General features: G+C 37.3%; 1 protein-coding gene across 4 annotated transcripts in view; it reads left to right on the top strand.

Moving 5' to 3' along the window:
• The window catches only part of KLHL2 (kelch like family member 2), a 142,272-nt gene that overhangs the window by 82,928 nt on the left and 40,974 nt on the right, over positions 1–18,370 (top strand). For all 4 annotated transcript variants that reach the window (XM_074229013.1, XM_074229010.1, XM_074229011.1 and 1 more), the window contains 2 exons: positions 2,525–2,687; positions 14,662–14,771. In XM_074229013.1, the coding sequence (XP_074085114.1) occupies positions 2,642–2,687; positions 14,662–14,771 (156 nt within the window). In that variant the 5' untranslated portion in view covers positions 2,525–2,641. The remainder of the gene's footprint in view (positions 1–2,524; positions 2,688–14,661; positions 14,772–18,370) is intronic.

Below are 18,370 nucleotides of genomic sequence, written 5' to 3'. Positions count from 1 at the left end.
GGTGGTTCTCTAAGACTATAAATTATAGAGATGATGCCATCCTGCATTGGTAAAGGAAGGAAATGAGCATTATTATTGTCCCCATTTTACAGATGAGGAAACTGAAGCAAAACTGAGGTTAAGTGATTTGGCTAGGGTCACATAGCCAAAAAATGTCTGAGATTGGGTTAGAACTCAGGTCTTCCTGACTTCAGGTTCAGGCCTGTATCCATCACACCACCTAACAGGAATGTCAGTGAAGTCACAGGTGTAGTCCCTGATATAAATGAAGAGATTGGGATAATATGGGCACTGTTCAGCTCAAATTCAAAAATAGGGGCAGCTGAGTGGTACAGTGGATATAGCCAGCCCAGGAGTCAGGAGGACCTGAGTTCAAATTTGGCCTTAGACACTTAATGATTACCTAGCTGTGTGACCTTGGGCAAGTCACTTAACCCTACTGCCTTACAAAAACCAAAAAAAAATTCAAAAATAAACATATGTAAATCTATTGTGATAATTTAAAGCTGTGGAGTCACCTGGGAGCTCTACTCATGCCATTAATCATAACCATTACTACCCAGTCCTATCTTCTAGACTTACAATTAGTAATCGTAGACTTTTTCAGAGAATTTTGAGGAAATACCAAGAAGCATAATTTTTAAAAAATCAAATTTTATTGATATCTTTTGTTTTTGCATCACTTGCACTTCCCAATGTGTCCCTCTTCACATTTCTCTCCCAAAGAGTCATCTCATGTAACAAAGAACAAAAATGAAGCAGAATTGGGGAGTGGGAGGAATTCAATAGAACTAATATTTTGAAAGAAAAAAACTGACATTATTTGCAGTATTCCGCACTGTTAATATCACACCTCTCCCGAGAAGCAAGACAAGGTGCCTTCTTGCATCTCAAAAAGCATAAACATTATAGGAAGTGAATTACCGCATTGTTAAATTTAGAATCCATTACATAGACTTGGAAAAATTATGTATATATATATATATATATATATATATATATATATATATATGTAAATACACACACACACACACACACACACACACACTTATGTGTGTGCATACACATACACATAAATATCTATGTGTCCCAAAAGTCTTTGTGGAATTTTATGTTCTTAGAGACTTAAAAGAGACGAAGACATTTGGGATATCCTGTCTGTTTTTAAACATAAAACCGGCATTCCTTTACTCTAAATATTGTCTGTGTATTGCAGCTAGCCAAATTTGAGCTTCAGTTCATGAAGGAACCTAATGGGATTTGTTGTTCTTTTTACATTAATTTAATGTAATATAAAATTCTGAAATTGACATTGTTCTTTCTCATTACTTTGGAGGATTTTTTTTTTGAAAGAGAATACCAGATGTTCAGTAACAATTTGTTATTTTACAAAACTTTCATTTTCATTTTGTTTTTTTAAAAAAATATGATCTATACTAAATGACTTAACCTAGAAGCAAATTTAATTTCTACCACTGACTTGTCAGAGTTTCCAAGTCCATAGAATCATAGATTTTAGAGCTAAAGAGACTATAAGTTTAATAATTTACTAATCTGAGGTGGAATTTAACTCAGATTTTATTGACCCCCCCCAACTCCAGTGTTCTATCTGCTATTCTACACTGCTCCAAGAATATTGTTAGATCATTTTAGATGTGATATATTTGAGGATGTAAAATTACTATTTCACATAGGTGACCTCTAATTAAAAAGCCCTAATTATTATAAATGACTATTGTTTAATGTCTATTATTACTTGACTTTATCTTTCCATTTTTGTTTTTGTTAAATACCAATGACCTCACAGGTGTAGTCCCTAGACCAAATGAGGGGTCTGACTCTTCTGGAAACCATTTGGGGTTTTCTTGGGATACTGGAGTGGTTCACCATTTCCTCCTCATATTGCAGATGAGGAAATAGAGTCAATGGGGTTAAGTGACTTGCTCAGGGCCACACAACTAGTGAGTATCTAAGACTAGGTTATCTTCCTGTCTCCAGACCTGGCCCCCTATCCACTGAACCACCCAGCTGCCTTCATCCTTCCATATATTTAATTTTGGAACACACTGCAATATGTTTCACATGATGGCAGTCACACGCTAGAGACTTTTGAATTCCTATCCTTTCAGTTTGTTTCCATATACCTTAAGAAAAACAGTTGAAATTTCAGAGTTTATTTGACTTCATTTAGGATGCTGTACCAGAGGGGCATGATCTCATCTAGGATGGTATTTCTTATCATAGAATCAGAGCTCATCTCTATGGACCAAATAAAGATGAGATCTGGAAAGAGACTTTCATGACCAGACATGATTAGCCATCGTGAGAGGAAGGCAGCCAAATAATTCCAAGTCACCTTCACATTTTCTCCTCCTTGAATTCTCTGGATTGCAGGCAGGTCATTAGAAAGTTTCTCAAGCATCCATGAGAAAATCGAACTTAGCAACTGAATTTTTCTAGGAAAAAAATTACCAAAAAAATTTTTTTCTAACCAAAAGTAATTTTTTTGTGTGTGTGTATTCAGGTTCTTCTTCCAGCAGCTGGCCTGTTACAATTACAAGATGTGAAAAGGACTTGCTGTGATTTTTTGGAATCCCAGCTTCATCCAATCAACTGTTTAGGAATCCGGGCTTTTGCTGATATGCATGCGTGCTCTGAGCTTCTGAACAAGGCCAACACCTATGCAGGCAAGTAGAGGGCCCAGATGAAGAGGGAGCCTAGAATTCTTGACTTCTGATTGTAGTTATGATATTGTCATGAAGGCACAGATTGAATCAATATTTCTGGGACCCAGTTTTTTTCCTTTGATAAGTTTTTTTTATAGTGGGGCAGATGTTAAAATGTGTATGTGGTTTTTAAAGTTTTTAATTTATTTTTTAAATTTTTTAAATTTTTAATTAAAAATTCAAATTTTAAAATTTTAAACTAATTTTAAATTTAAAGTTTTGCTCCCTCATAGTAAAATTCTGTAGATTAAATCATACTCATAAACCAAAGCAAATAGGTAAGGATAGAACCTTTACCTATGATTTCTTTAGTATGGGGAGCTTTCAGACAAGGAAATTCCTTTCACTGCTGCAGGTTAGCACCTTTTCTGCAGCTAGCTTGTATTTTTAGGGAGCCTTGAGCACTGAGAGGCTAAGCAAAGGACAGGGTAAACTAGTATTGTCTCCAAAGCCACCTTTATATCTGCTTTGCCATGCTGTCTTCTTTAATTGTAAGTACATTAAAAAAATATAGATTAGTGTTTGTTGTTATTGTTCAGTCATTTCAGTCATGTCTGATTCTTCATGACCTGATTTGGGGTTTTCTTGGCAAAAATACTGTTTTGCCATTGCCTTCTCTCGATCATTTTACATATGAGGAAACAAGACAAGCAAGGTTAAAGTGACTTTTCTAGGTCATGAAGCTTGAAAGTGTCTGAGATGAGATTTAAACTCAGATCTTATTAATCCTACTCTTAACTACTGTACCATGTAGCTCCCTTGAATTGGTATTAGGAGTTTTAAGTCTAGGGGTTATGAGTTTTTACATTATATTCATTCTCTACTCCCTGATCCCAGATTTTCAAATAAATAGTATGAGATCATGTGGCTTAAATTAATAATTTAAAAATTTTTTTAGGAAATAGAAATAAGAAAATATCTGATACATGTTTTTACATTCACTTATTGAATCTCTGGAAATATGAAAATGTGATTTTCAGTTTAACAGTTGTTGAGGGTCTTAAAGCCCTCAAAAGTAATCCAAGCTAGAAACAATATTTAGGAATGAGGAAAAAGTAGAAAACCAGTACTTTCCAAAAATCACCTTATCTTCCCTTGTTCTCATGAGGCTTTGGCCAAAGAACCAACTATTTAAAAATAATAATAATTGATCTGTTGTTATAATACAGACAGCTTTGTTCCTCATGTGAAAAATAAAGTATTTCTTGAAGTTCCCAGATAAATCACCTGCCAATTATCATGTGCCTAGTGTAAATGATTTTTTTGTTAGAAAATCATACAGGGGACAAAAAGGTGATGTCATTTGTTGTTGGATTTTTTTCTTTCTTATCAAAATCGTTTTCTACCACAATGCCTGTCTCAAACTGTTAATGCATCTCCAATGTGGTTTACAAAAAGTACCATCTCTAATAAAAAAACTGGCAAATAAAAAACCAACTCAATACAAAGGATGGCCAAATTAAGTTCTAGAGTACGTTGAGTTTCTCTTAGTCTATTTACATCATAACTATCTTCTTTATTTCCCCTCTTCAGGAAATAATTAGATTTTCTTGTTGTATTTTCTTGTGTTTTTTTCACTTCAGATTTACTGGAGTAAATAAAAAATAATTTGTCACCAGAATTAGAATGCATCCAGAGTTCTGGAGAAATACTGATTTTTTTGCTCTAGTCTTAAGCAATACCTTTATTTAAAAAATCGAGCCTTCACTTTTTAATAGTCTGCATATTAAATCAAGTTATTTGTTACTGAAGTAGTTAATGAAATAATTTTAGTGTAGGACAACTAGGTGACATAATAGATAGTGTCAGCCTGAGACACTGCCTAGCTGTGTGACTCTGGGCAAGTCACTTTGTTGCCTGAGTTTCCTCATCTGTAAAATGAGCTGGAGAAAGAAATAGCAAACCACTGCAGTATCTTTGCCAAGTAAATCCCAAATGGGATACCAGAGATTCAGACACAACTGAATAAATTCTGAGTACTTTATTAAATACATCCATTAATTCATTTAATATTCATAACAACACAAGGTTGATGCCATGAGTATTACTCCAGTTTTAAAGATATGAAAACAGAGGCTCATGAAAACTTGTCTATGGCTATATAGCTGGTAAATATTAGAGACTGAATTATATCCGGGTCTCTTTTGACCCTCAATAAGTTTCCATTGCACTGCATTGTCAATAGTGATCATGAGAACTGCAAGGTGTCTTCACGAGTCATTTTGTGAAATGCTATTGTTGCTCTTGGACTCATACATGATGAAGCCAACTCCTTATTCTTATCTACAAGAAATCATGAACTGACTTTCTATTTAGCTGCAACTTTTACTTTTATGTTTTAATTCATATAAAGATGGTCCTATGGATGTCGTTCAGCTTTTCAGGTATAAATAAAGAAATGCAAAAGCTTGGAGTAAGTGCTTACTGCAAGCAAAGCACCGTAATAAGAACTAGGGATACCAGTAGGAAATACAGTCTCTACTTTCAAGGGCTGACCTTCTAAGGGGGGACAATGCAAAGGTTTCAGCCCTTCAGTTCAGATGGGATGGTCCCATGAATGTCATTTCCACTGATAAACACATAGCCATCTCTTTTGTTAAACCATTTGACTTGGATAGTGTTCATAAGCTGTAGCTACAGGCCACCACTGAAGCAGTCATTGGGCCATATTTTCTGAATGATGTCCTAGCCAGCACTGGACCAGAAGCAGGACTGGTGGTCTTGGGGATTACTCATCTCCAGGGCTCCGGGTTAGTTAATAAGCTTTTGCTTTTGGTGGTGGTGAGGAAACTGGGTGTTTTCTCTACAGCGTCATCCTCATCAGTAAGTCTACCAGGGTCTGGGCTGGGAACGGGACTGCTCCCAAAGCTATTGGATTCATAGTATTAGACTGTCCCGCAATGAGATGGCGCAGTAGATAGAGTGCTGGGCCTAGAGTCAAGAAGACCTTAAGTGGCCTCAGACACTTCATAGATGTGTGACTTTGAACAAGTTTTGAACCTCTATTTGTCTCAATTTCCTCAACTGTAAAATGGGATATTAATATCACCTCCTCCTCAAAGTTGTGTGGATCAATTGACACGATATTTGTTGAGAACTCATGACAGTCATTTCATACTTGCTTATTCCTTCTCTCCCTATCTCTCCATTGGGATCTGAAGGGAGCTGATAGCTTGACCAACCTGGCACCTGCTGCTTCCTGGGTCTTCTGAGGGTCTTTGCTGCTTCACCTGTGCATGTTCACCTTCCCTGTAGGCAGTAGTAGTGTGTCATTTTGTTGGTCACTGAAGATGTCACATTTGAAATATGGGCAATTAAGTTGATGTCAGATAGTTGTAAAACTGCACTTCTTAGAGCGATGTGCCCCCTTTTCCTATCACTCCACCATTGTCTCTACAGAAGCATCAAAAGGACATTTGTTATCCCTCTGAAACAGAGGAACATTTAGAGTTTTTCACTATTACATGGGTTACATGGTCAAAGAATTCTTGTTGAGCTGATCTGTATTTAGTTAGACCTGGGATGGCAAATATAAGCTGTTGCTGGGACTTATACTGAAAGCATTTCTAGCATTTTAGAAGCTAGGCTGGCTTTCAACAACCAAGGATCTCCTTCCATTCTATGATAAACTTCTGCTAAATAGGCTATATCTTTTCCCCTACTAGGGTCATAATCATCAAAAATGGTGGCACACACCTTTAAACCTGACTTATTGGATTGTTTGAGTTCAGAAGTTCTGAGTTAAGTCATCTAAAATCAATTGGATGTTTGCACTAAATCCTGTCCCCTATCAATATGGTAAGCCCCTGGGAGTTAGAAGCATAGTAGGTCAAAACTCCTTTACCAGTCAATAGTAAGATTGACTCATGAGTCTTTCCATTTAGGTGAGATAGGGAGACTCAGCCTCAAAAAGACCCAGAAAGCAAATACTGATAATCAAGTCAGAAGTGGTTTGATTTCAAGATGTTAATATAATGACAAAGAAGAAAATAAACTCCTAACAATCTATTACTGATTCATTAAGATAAGTTCTCCACTTGTCCCTTCCCTTTATTTCTTATGAATTCACCCTTGTTTACCCTCTCCCTCCTCAACTCTCTTCTCTTGAAGAACTACTTAACACCAAGGACTATCATGCCTGAGAGGAATTTCATTCTGACACTGTTAAACCAATATTACAGTTGGGCATTGGAAGATCCAATGGAGGAAGTGCCTCAAGGAGTCCTTTTCCCCAGCTTTTGCACCAGTGCCCCCTTTCTTTTCCTTCTTCCTATGTCTGGATACTTCCCACCAACCACAACCCCTTGTGAAATAAACCCAAGTCCCCTTTCCTCTCTGTCCTTCCCAAAAGTTGTCATCTGAACCTTTCCAGCCTCTACCCCTGCCTTCATGTAGCAAATATGGCTTCTTATACATCCTGAAAAATCCAGGGAGTTATCAGTTATAGCCTTTCTGGTGAAGAAGGTAGAAGAACACAAGATCCATCCAAGTTTGCCCTGTCATTGTATCCTCATATCCACTGGACAGATCAATCTTTATCAAGCCATATTGTGATAGTGCTATTCATTCTTCCAGGTAAAAACCTTCAGTGACTAAATCAAGTTAAATCCCTTACATTGTTATTCATAGTTGTTCATATTCTGCTCTCACCTTATTCATTTTATCTCTCTTTACTTCCTCTTACCCTGCCAAGCTAGATTACTTTTGTGACTACCACTTTTATTTACTGTCCCTTAATATATTATGTGAAAGTATACACTGTATAATTTTATGTACTATATTATAAATATGTAGTTCTCTATACTACATATAAGGCATATACAATATGATATACTTTTATATGTAATGCTATTGTCAAGTATTACTTTGGTTTTCCAACCCCCACTCCTTATCAACCCTTTTGCCCAGTAATCTTTCCTTCTATCTTTGGGACCATTGCTGGTTGTCCTGACCTATATGTTGTTACTGGACTTTGACAACTCTGGAGCAGAGTGAGGCATATGACCTTGTGTTTCTCTGCCTCACTGAAATCCAATTCACACACAAGTCAAGCCATCACCTTCATGATGACATTGATCCTCTTCAAGAACAAAGGACTAACAACCACTGTCTTTATCTACTGTTAGCCCACTAAAGACAATTAGATGGCACAGTGGACAGGGTCTGGATTCAGAAAGACCTGCATTCAAATCCAACCTAAGACACTTCCTAGCTGTGAGATCCTGGGCAACTCACTTGACTCTTTTTGTCTTAGTTTGCTCATCTGTAAAATGAGCTGGAAAAAGATATGGCAAACCATTCGTGTCTTTGTCAAGAAATTCCCAATGGGTTCACAAAGAGTTAGTCATGATTGAAATGACTGAAAGGCAGCAGCCTAATTAACCTTTAAGACCTACCTCTTGCATAAGGTCTTCCCTTCATTAGATCAGCAAGAAATGTTCTTACCTTCTCCCAAATTCTCATAGCATTTTTGTCACAGTCATCGGCTGTTGCCTTAAATGATGGTTTGTTTTTTTCTTTGTAAATTCCTTGGGGTTAGAATCCTGGTTTTATACATATTATAATTTTAGCATTCTCCTGTATCCAGTAGGTACTTACTATATATTGTCTAATGTACCAATTCCTAAATCTCAGGTAATGTTAGCTATAAAAATGCTTTAAATCATAATATAGTAATATTAAATCATACTTGTTTTTCATTTAATAGATTTGGGTTTTTTCTTTTGTTTATTTTTCTTTTTCATTTAATAGATTTTAAAGTATATTGATTTTCTTCACTTTCCAAGGTTATAGAAACATAAATCTAGACCTAAAATCCTATCATCCATCCCAACATACTAATTTTATAGATAAGGATAATTGAGACCCACCCTTGTCTTTGCTCTCAGAAATAGCATAAGTGGCAAAATTAGAATTTGAATCACAATCCTCTAACACATCTGACCCTAAATTCAGACCTGAATCAAACCCAGCAATGTTTTTTTTTTAATGCAATCATTTGGAAGATGTGACACCAGATTTTTTTCTAATTGAACTGCATATTCTTGGTGGGGGGTGAGGGGGAATAGGGGGGAAATGTGCCCAAAAGTGTTTACTTTGCCTCCTTGGTCTGAACCTGTGATCTTCCCTCTTTTTTGAAATTTTAAAGCCATCTTCTATCTATAAAGAGAATATGCTTGTCAAAATAATCACACAATAATTTTTAAAACTGCCCTCAGATTTATAAAAAAAGGAGCTGAAGCAGTGGCTGTTAACAATGTTGTTATCATTCAGGGAAATAGCTTTATGCATTTCAAAAAAAAGTAGATGCCATCTCTCTCTGTTTCTGTCTCATCTGTCTTGTCTCTATCTCTCTTCTCTTTTCTTCCCTCTCCTCTCTCCCTTCTCTTTCTCTCCCTCCCTTCTTTATTCCCCCTCCCCACCCACCATCCCCTCTTGTGTCCATGTTCATTGACTACCCTTTGAATATGCTTTTAATGAAGCATATTAAATGAATGAATGCTTTAATAAAACACTTCTTGGCTGAATTCATGCTGACCTTCTGAGTGATACCTGTTAGAGGAACTGTCTATTTTTATACTCTTTTCCTCTTATCTCTTCCCATTCTAAATGTGCTGAACATTGTTCCAACTGGGGAAGGTAATGAGTTTTCAGGTCCAACCCTAAGAAGCATCTTCCTGACTTTTCCAGAGTCTGGCAATTCTGGGGCTGAGAAGCTGAGCTACTTTGCCATATTTTAATTTGCAAGGTCTTTGATATCATAGGATTTCCTTTGATTTCTTGTTAAGAGTTTATTGGAAGTTGAGCCTTTTCTTCATTGACATGAAAAAATTCAGGTGTGGCAGTTAGTAGAGAATTCTGATGTAGTCTGGGAAAGGATTTACTGTGTCATTTTAGAATTTTTCCTCATTTATGATAAATAGTTTATATTACAAATATTCTATTATACAGCATAATATATTCGATATTATTTTTATCATGATAATATTATATGTATTTTTCTCATTAGGCTGTCAGGAATATACCAAAAAACTGCTATGTTAATTTTTAATACTGAATGAAATATATTTCCCTAACTCGTATTCCACATGAATTCTCCTGAGGTGGAATGTCACAATCAATGCATCACTACTCAGAGTCAAGAAATAGCTCATATCTAGAAAAGTCTACTATAGTCATCTCTCTATTTCTCAAATATTAATATTGAGATATAAGTAACTTAGTACATCTTGTTTTGAGGATAAGGAAGATAAAATATCTAAAGGACCTCAAAAATCAATTTATAAGCAATTTGCTCAGAACCTACCAAGTGCCAGGCAGAATAAAAAAAAATAATCTTTGCCCTCAATGAATTTATATTCTATACTGGGACTAACTATAGTGAATGTATGTATACCATATTAAAACTTAAAAGCATTTTCTAAGTGTAGCCATTTTTGTTATTGTTGTTAGTATCTCTACAGTATATTAAATAATAGACTTTCGTGTGTGTTTGTATGTGTGTGTGTATGTGTGTGTATGTGCAAACAATAGACAAGGTTTAACTTTTCTTATGTCTACTGTTAATTTTTCTGTTCACATTTTTTCTATTTTTATTAACTGACATGGTGGTGCACCCTTCTACAGGGGATGAGGTTGATGGATACTTCAGCTTGAGAATTCTGAACTACAGTGATCTAAGTTCATCCTAAGTCTGGCAACATTGTAGTGAACCCTTGGAAACAGGACGGTCACCGGGCTGCCTGTGAATCTTGTCAGAAACAGAGCTGGTTGAAGCTCCCATCCCCATCAGAAGTAGGATTGGCTCAATCCCAGATCAGTGATGGCAGATTCAAATAGAAACACAGCCACTAAACCATAGTGTCCCTAATGGCTTCATTTTGATTTAGAAAGCCTCATGTTGACATTATTTTTGTTCTGTTGTATTTAATTTATTTTGTTAAAATTTCCCCAGTTACACGTTAACCTGGTTGGTCACACTCAGGAGTGCTTCAGAGTACAGAGTACTGGCTGCAGTTTGCTGCCTCTTCCCTTTTCAGTTCATTGATTGGGTACCTGACCTGGACCTTGAGTGAAGGCAGGGAAGGATCAGCCATGAGAGTAGTGTGTTCTAGGGATGGGTGGGGGCCCTTATGAAGTTATGGATATAGCACAAACAAGATTTCGGGAGAAGCTAATTTGGTTAGAATGGTACAGTAAGGAGAACAGTGAACATAAGGTTGATTGAAGCCAGATTCCTGGGGATTTTAAAACCCAGACTAAGGAGTTGATGTCTTTTCTATAGTCAATAGGGAGAAATTGGAAGTTTTTGAGCAGAGGAGTGACCTGTTGTACCCAAAGAGCGAGACAGAGACCAGAATTTGATACGGTTGGAGACCTTTAATATTCCCGGGGACTGTCTGGGGGATTGAGTACCCAAATCAGACAGTACCTTAAGTGTTCAGGGGATAGGGTTTTTATAGTGGGGTTTTTTTTGGTGGGGGGGGGTTACTGAGAGCAAGCAAAATACAGAAAAGCAAAGACAGCAGTTAGATATATTATCTTGACATGTACATACATAAACATAGGCTTCCATATAGATAGGGGTAAGAAGGGATCAGGGTCTTTGTGTAATGATTGTCTGAGATGGATGGAGTCAGGAATTTACTATCTTATGGTTCCAGCTGCATCTGGGGGAGGGAGAGGCAGTCCTGGAATTTAATAGATACAGCAAGATAATTAGGCTAACAAGGGTGCTTTGTAAATCTTTAGACAATTTTATGGTATATACATGACCCCTAGGGTCCTATCAGACTATCTTCAGACCTAAAGGTGCCTAGCCAAAGTTATATTTCTAAGGAATTTCTCAGGGCCCAGAAGGATGTCAGGGACCCCTTTCTATACAGGAATTTCACAAACATTGATATCGTACGTCAGACCCAGACTGACATGGGCGTTGGGACATGATTTCGGTAGCCTTATGAAAGGTGAATTGTAAAAGGAAGAAACCAGAAACAGGGAGATCAGTTAAAAGATGAATTAGAGTGTACAGGCAAAAGAATTCTCAAATTTGTGCCTTGAAGGAAAAGGAGAAAAGGAAGTGAATCCTTTATGATTACTTTTTTTCTCTTAGCATAGCATTTTTTGTTAGTATAGTATTTATTAATGGGAGAGGAGAATCTTGCAGCAGGTTTATAGAGGCAAATGTTAAATTACATCCGCATTAAGTAAAACAACAGATGGGCTGACTCCAACCTCTTAGCTTTTCTTCCCACGAAGTTCTCATGAACTAGCTCCTCAGCAAAATATGTTTTCAGTAACTATTCAGCAAACTAGAAATTCAAGGGAAGAGGATTTGAGCCTTAGAGCCAAGAAATGTCAAGATTAATCTGATTTTTTTTTAAAAGAATAAGTAGCTTGCCACCAAGTCATGAAGTTTGAACCTTAAGGGTAATTAGGGCCAAAATATTACTAATTGCTTCATTTAGAAATGGAAAATTTTAATAGAATCTGTCATTTATTTATTTATTTATGGTATGTTTAGAAGAGGCAGGTTTTTTTTATGGTAAATGACTTAAATTATATGATTAAAATACAGGAACACATCCAAAGATTTTCCCTGTGGAGTAACTGATAAATTCCCTTTTTTAAAAGTGCTGCAAGGGACAGTGGATAGAATGCCAGGCCTGGAGTCAGAAGGACCTAAGTTCAAATCTGGCCTCAGACACTTAATATTTACTTAGCTTGTGTGATCTTGGGCAAGTCACTTAATCCCATTGCCTTGCACAAACAAATAAATAAGCAAATAAACAAACAAACAAATAAATAAATGTGGCAAGTTTCAATACCTCTGACATTTTAGCTAACTGTAGACAGGTCAATTAACCTTCCAATTATGCAGTTCTCTGAGAGTGTAAGATGTAGGTCTCTTGGGGAATAATATTGATCAGCACATTGGCGAAAAGAATTTCATTACTTGAAACTCCCTTTACTGATGAAATCACAGGTTAGATCCTTCCTCCCTACACATAATATTAATTTAAAAGAGATCATTTGAGATACACATAGATGTAGAGATTTTATTTGATTAAGATACTTATGATGTAGCTCTCATTTCAGTACCATCCACTTTATAGTCTTGGCTTTTATTCCTTCCAATTCCCTTCTAAGCCTGGAACTAAAGGGGAATGAGCTGATAAAATTTTGCAGTAAAACAGGGGGAGGAAATGCATTCTGAATTGAATGGTCATAACTACATAACTCTAGAAAATTAAATTCACATTTAGATACAACAGTGTTTTTTATACACAAATACATACTTTGTATATGCAAATAGTCATCTATTTACATGTATTCTCTGTTTATCATGAATTAATTTTTTTTATACAGAAAGAATATAGAAAAGATGTGGCAAAAGCAGCAGATCAGACAATATGATAGGAGGTATATGTGCTTCAAAGCAGACTAGGGAGGCAGAATTGGGAAGGTGTGTTGTGATAGATGTAACAGGAAAGAGAGAACCTCTGAAAGGTGGCCAAAGTAAAAATTTTTACTGGACTATATGTGCACATTCAGTTTTTACTCATGGTAAAATTGCTTTAAGGGTCAAGCCTCTAGGAATGTGAGGCATCCCTCAAATGGGAAGTGAGTGAAAATTTGCCTTTAAAGGCTCTGATTATTTGAATAAAGATTGAATTATGTGCATGCACTCACTGTGGCATCATGGGTATAATGGGAAGATGGCTGAACTTGGAGCAAAGAAGTCCTGGGTTTGAATCCTGCCAGAGAGTTTGAAATTCTTAAACATTTATGGTTGATGACTGTTATCATCATCATCATACACTCTTGTAAATCTGACTTGATTTTTAATGTTTCTGGAGTTCATATGTCAAAAGCAGTTCATTGATGATTGTGTAAAAGCCAGCCATATAGTTATTTTTATTATGGCATATTATCACACCCATTGGAAGGTATTAGAGAAGAAAATTCCTTTTTTTTCAATAGATCTGTAAATACTCTGACTTTTGAACACTCGTATTAGCATGGACCAGTTAGGAACTACTGGTAAATCATTTAAAGATCCCCAAATTATCATGAAATGTTTCCACTGTTCACAGTGGAAATTGGGGAATTGGGGTTTGACCTGTGTACTTTCTGGTAAAGCCAACAGTTGTTTTTATGTCTTTAGACCTGAACTCTTTCTATCTAAGGTGTAGAATTCTTCTGTAGTTAATGCCCTCAAAGACAATAAAGTTAAAGTGAGTGTGGATCACTGATGTTCTTTGAACACTGAATTTCTCTCACACACAAGTTCTTTTTTAAATATCTCACCCCCTTTAAAGCTCTAACTTCTTAGACCTCATTGTATTAAGGATATGTTGCTTTCACAAAATGCAGAATAGAAGAGTCCAATGGGTCGGTAAGCATTGATTAATGTGACACACCTTGTCCTAAGTGTGGGGGTTACCAAGAAAGACAAGGAAATCACATCCAAACAATAATGTACAAGTAGACTGTAAATAGGATAATATCCTATAAATAGGATAAATTGGGGTATAATATCAGCCGACTTTAAAAGCAGAGGAGATTGGGAAAGGCTTCCTGTGTGGAGAAGGACTTGAAAGAAGCCAGGGAAACCAGGAGATAGTTCTGAGGAGGGGATCATTCCATGAATGAAGGACAGTCAGTAGAAATACCTGGCAGGGGAAGAAAGAGCATTGAAGCCAGTTTTCTTTTTTAACTTTACCCTAAAACACTACTGGCAAATCTCTTAAGTACAAGGCCAGTTCCCCACACATTTTGTTTCATAATATCTTGCATAAGGGAAATGTAATTTTTTGGTTTAGTCATTACACATGAAATTATGCCACACAGACCATGTGATTTTAAACCATCTGAAACGTGTGATAATTAAATGTTGGTGTTAATAGGTTGTTTCTTTTTAACTCCCAAACAGAACAGCATTTTTCGGATGTGGTACTTAGTGAGGAATTCCTTAATCTGGGCATAGAACAAGTTTGCAGCTTAATATCCAGTGACAAGCTTACTATTTCCTCAGAAGAGAAGGTAAGTAGTGTCTACCAAATCCTCTTATCCCCAGTGTACTATTTAGGGTATTTCTTACCCATTCTATTGATAGTTTTATGTAAAGATCTGTCTGTGTCTATCCAACAAATATTCTCTACCTTATATAGACAATGAGAAAAAGGGTATAGGTATTTCCCTTAAAACTAAGAAAGCCGGGGCAGCTAGGTGGTGCAGTGGATAGAGCACTGGCCCTGGAGTCTGGAGGACCTGAGTTCAAATGTGACCTCAGACACTTAATAGCTGTGTGGCCTTGGGCACAGTGCCTTGGGCAAGCCACTTAACCTCATTTGCCTTGCAAAATCCTAAAAACAAAAAAAAAAAAGCTAAGAAAGCCAACTGCCTCTACTATTGACTCACTGTACCAATTACTGCATATTTTTCTCAAATTTGTGCATATTGCATAAATTTCTCAGTAGGATTGTTCCACTGTCTCTTTGTGCCCCATGTCTTTTGTTGAATGAATTTTGAGAATATGCATATCATGAATTGTTGAAAGATTATAACTTCCCACAGCCATGTTTTTTGAGTTTATAAAGCAATTGTGATACAAAGAAACTCTTGGGGTGGCTAGGTAGCACAGTGGATAGAGCACTGGCCCTAGAGTCAGGAGTACCTGAGTTCAAATCCAGCCTCAGACACTTAATAATTACCTAGATGTGTGGCCTTGGGCGAGCCACTTAACCCCATTTGCCTTGCAAAAAAAACAAAAAAAAAAGAAAGAAAGAAACTTAATTAAGGACCTCTGGTTATAGAAGAGTCCCAGATACGGGCCCCTCCCACTCAGACACCAGCTTCACAGAGAGGCAAAGGGTAGACAGGATTCATGATCTAGAGTTAGGGATGTAGTAGACCACTGGACCCAGAGTTAGGAAGACCCAAGTTCCAATCCAGCCTCTGACCCTTTCTAATTGCCAGACACTGGGTAAGACCACTGCCTGCCTCAGTTCTTCATCTTTCAAATAGGGATAATAATACTGCTTTGCTCTGCAGAATGTGAAATAAAGAAATAAATCAGGGAAGATGAAAAGTGCTTTGCAAAACTGCATAATGCTAGTTGTTGATGTTGTTAATTGAGAGATAGGGTTTCAAATTCTATATCTAATGCTTACTGGGATAATGAACAAGCTTAGTCTTGGTTTCTTCTTCAGTAAAAAGATGATAATGTATGAGTTAGCAACTTTGTTGGGTTGTTAGGAAGATCACTGAAAGACTGTATGTACAACAACTTTGCCAACTTCAATGTGAGGTTTCTATCTTGAATCACTACAAATTCTTCTTTCCTTCACAATTCAACTATCTATTTTCTCTCCCAAAGCTATGTGCACTGTCTTCAGCCATCTTCCCTGATTTATTTCTTTATTTCTCTTTTTACTTCTGTCCCCTGCTCCTACCTCATGTTCTTTCATCTTATCCCCCTCAAGCCAACTTCATTTATGTCTTAGGTCTGCCCTGTTCACCCTTTCCATCTTGCCCCCTTAAATTCCCATTCCATGGTGAACAAACTGCCTTTCATCCTGAACCTCTTATCTTTTTCTTTTCTTTTTTCCATTTTCAACCAAGCTTTTAATGAAAAGATCACAAAAAAGCAGTATCTCATCCCTGCACATTAAGACAGCCCTGGAGATTATACTTTCTGAATTTCTCTTACACACAAGTTCTAGAGGCTCTGACCCAAATTCTAAAATCTGGAGGGAAATGGGGTGAATATGATGCCAAGGGCAGTGTCCTGGAAGCCTTCTCTCTCCTCCCAGGAAATTTGAGATACCTCTACCAGTTTTACTTAAATAAAACTGCTGTAACCTTGTCTCTACTCCCCCACCCCTCAGACAAGGTATTTGAGAAATACATCAATATACACCTGGAGACCTGGCCCCGGGAGACCCTGGAGAATCCCTTTACTCCAAAGTCCTGATGCAAGAATTTCTGAGGTCAAAAAATTACTGTAAGAAATAATGGAACTGAGGGAACAAGGACTCCTGGTAAAAAAAAAAAAAAAAATGGGAGCAGGAACTAATGGGGAGGAAGAAAGTATTCCTAGTATATTCCCTCCCCACCCTCCACTGGCAAAAAAAAAAGACCTGGGGAAGAGACTAGAGGGCGTCCTTTTATCTTTTTTCACTGAGCTGGCTGAACAAGTTGTGGTGTGATAATATAATGCAATACTGTTGTGCTGTAAGCCCTTATGAGTTTAATTATCAGCTCTCTGCAGATGATTCCTTGATCTACATATCCAGTCCTTTTCTCTCCCCTGAGCTTCAGTCCCACATGAGGAGTTAGTTACCCATTGGGTATTTCAAAATGGATGTTCTGGAGACATCATTAATTCCACATGTCTAAAACTGAACTTGTTATCTTTCCCCTATACCTTCCCCTCAGCCATATTTCTCTATTTCAGCCAAAGGTACTACCATTCTTCTAGCTTCTCTGGTTCACTACTTCATCTTTATCTTAGAACCTTCTTTATTCTACCATTACCTACACATCCAGTCAGTTGCCATTTCTTGCAATTTCCACCTTCACAGTAACTCTTTAATCTGACCCTTTCTCTCTACTTAATAAGTTCCACCTTGTTTTATGCTTTCAACATACTTTAGCTAGATAGCAGCAACAGCCTCTTTAATTGGTTGCCTGTCTTATTTTCCCCCTAATGTTTGTTTGTCCTTCATTTTCCAAGAAGACCATGACATCAGGGAAGTGATGCCATGACAAGCACATGAATTGGATTTGAGTGAGGGGGATGCTGTGCTAAGTCAACAGACCCACTTTTTCCTCTGGAGTCATCTGGGTCCAGTGGCCAGATATGAATCAGGACGACTGGAGATGGCCCTGGATGCAAGGCAATCAGTGTTAATTGACTGTCTCAAGATTACATAGCTAGTAAGTGGCAAGTGTCTGGGGCTGGATTCAAATTCCTGCCCTCCTGAGTACAAGACCAGGGCCACTGGGCCACCTAGCAGCCCCTTATTCCCCCCCCCCACACACACACACACACAAACTCCACTAAAGCACTTGACCTTAAGTGCAGACCTGACCAGGTGACTCTCTTGTTTGATGATCAATTTTAATGCCTCCTATTCCATCTAATATCAAATAAAATCTCCTCTGTTTATCATTGAAAGTCTTGCACAGACTGGCCCCATCCATCTTTCCAGCTTCATTGGTTATTCCTCCCCCTCCTGTACTCTACAAGTCAGCCAAACCTGCCTCCCTTCTGTTCTTCACCCACGCCACGCCATCTTTCCTGTCCGTGTCTTTGGCCGGGTTGTCCCACATAACTGGAGTGCTTCTGCTCCTCCTCCTCTGCCACCCAGAGCCTCCAACTGTAAGATGCAACTCAGGAACCATCATCTGTATTTATTTCCCTCCCTCCCAAAGCTACCTTGTATTTTATCTTTGGGTATATATTTATATTTATTCCATTTTCATTTATGCTGCATATACTTTATTTGTATTTATTATCTCCCTCTTAGAATATCAACTCCTTGCAATTAAAGTTGGTTTTTTCTTGGCATTTGTATTCTCATAGCCCAACACAGTATTTGGCTCATAACAGACAAGTAATAAATCCTTGTTGATGA

Source organism: Macrotis lagotis, chromosome 3 (genome assembly GCF_037893015.1).
Source record: "Macrotis lagotis isolate mMagLag1 chromosome 3, bilby.v1.9.chrom.fasta, whole genome shotgun sequence".
NCBI lineage: Eukaryota > Metazoa > Chordata > Mammalia > Peramelemorphia > Peramelidae > Macrotis > Macrotis lagotis.
Note: the sequence above shows the minus strand (reverse complement) of the source record. Positions and strands in the feature narration are given on the sequence as shown.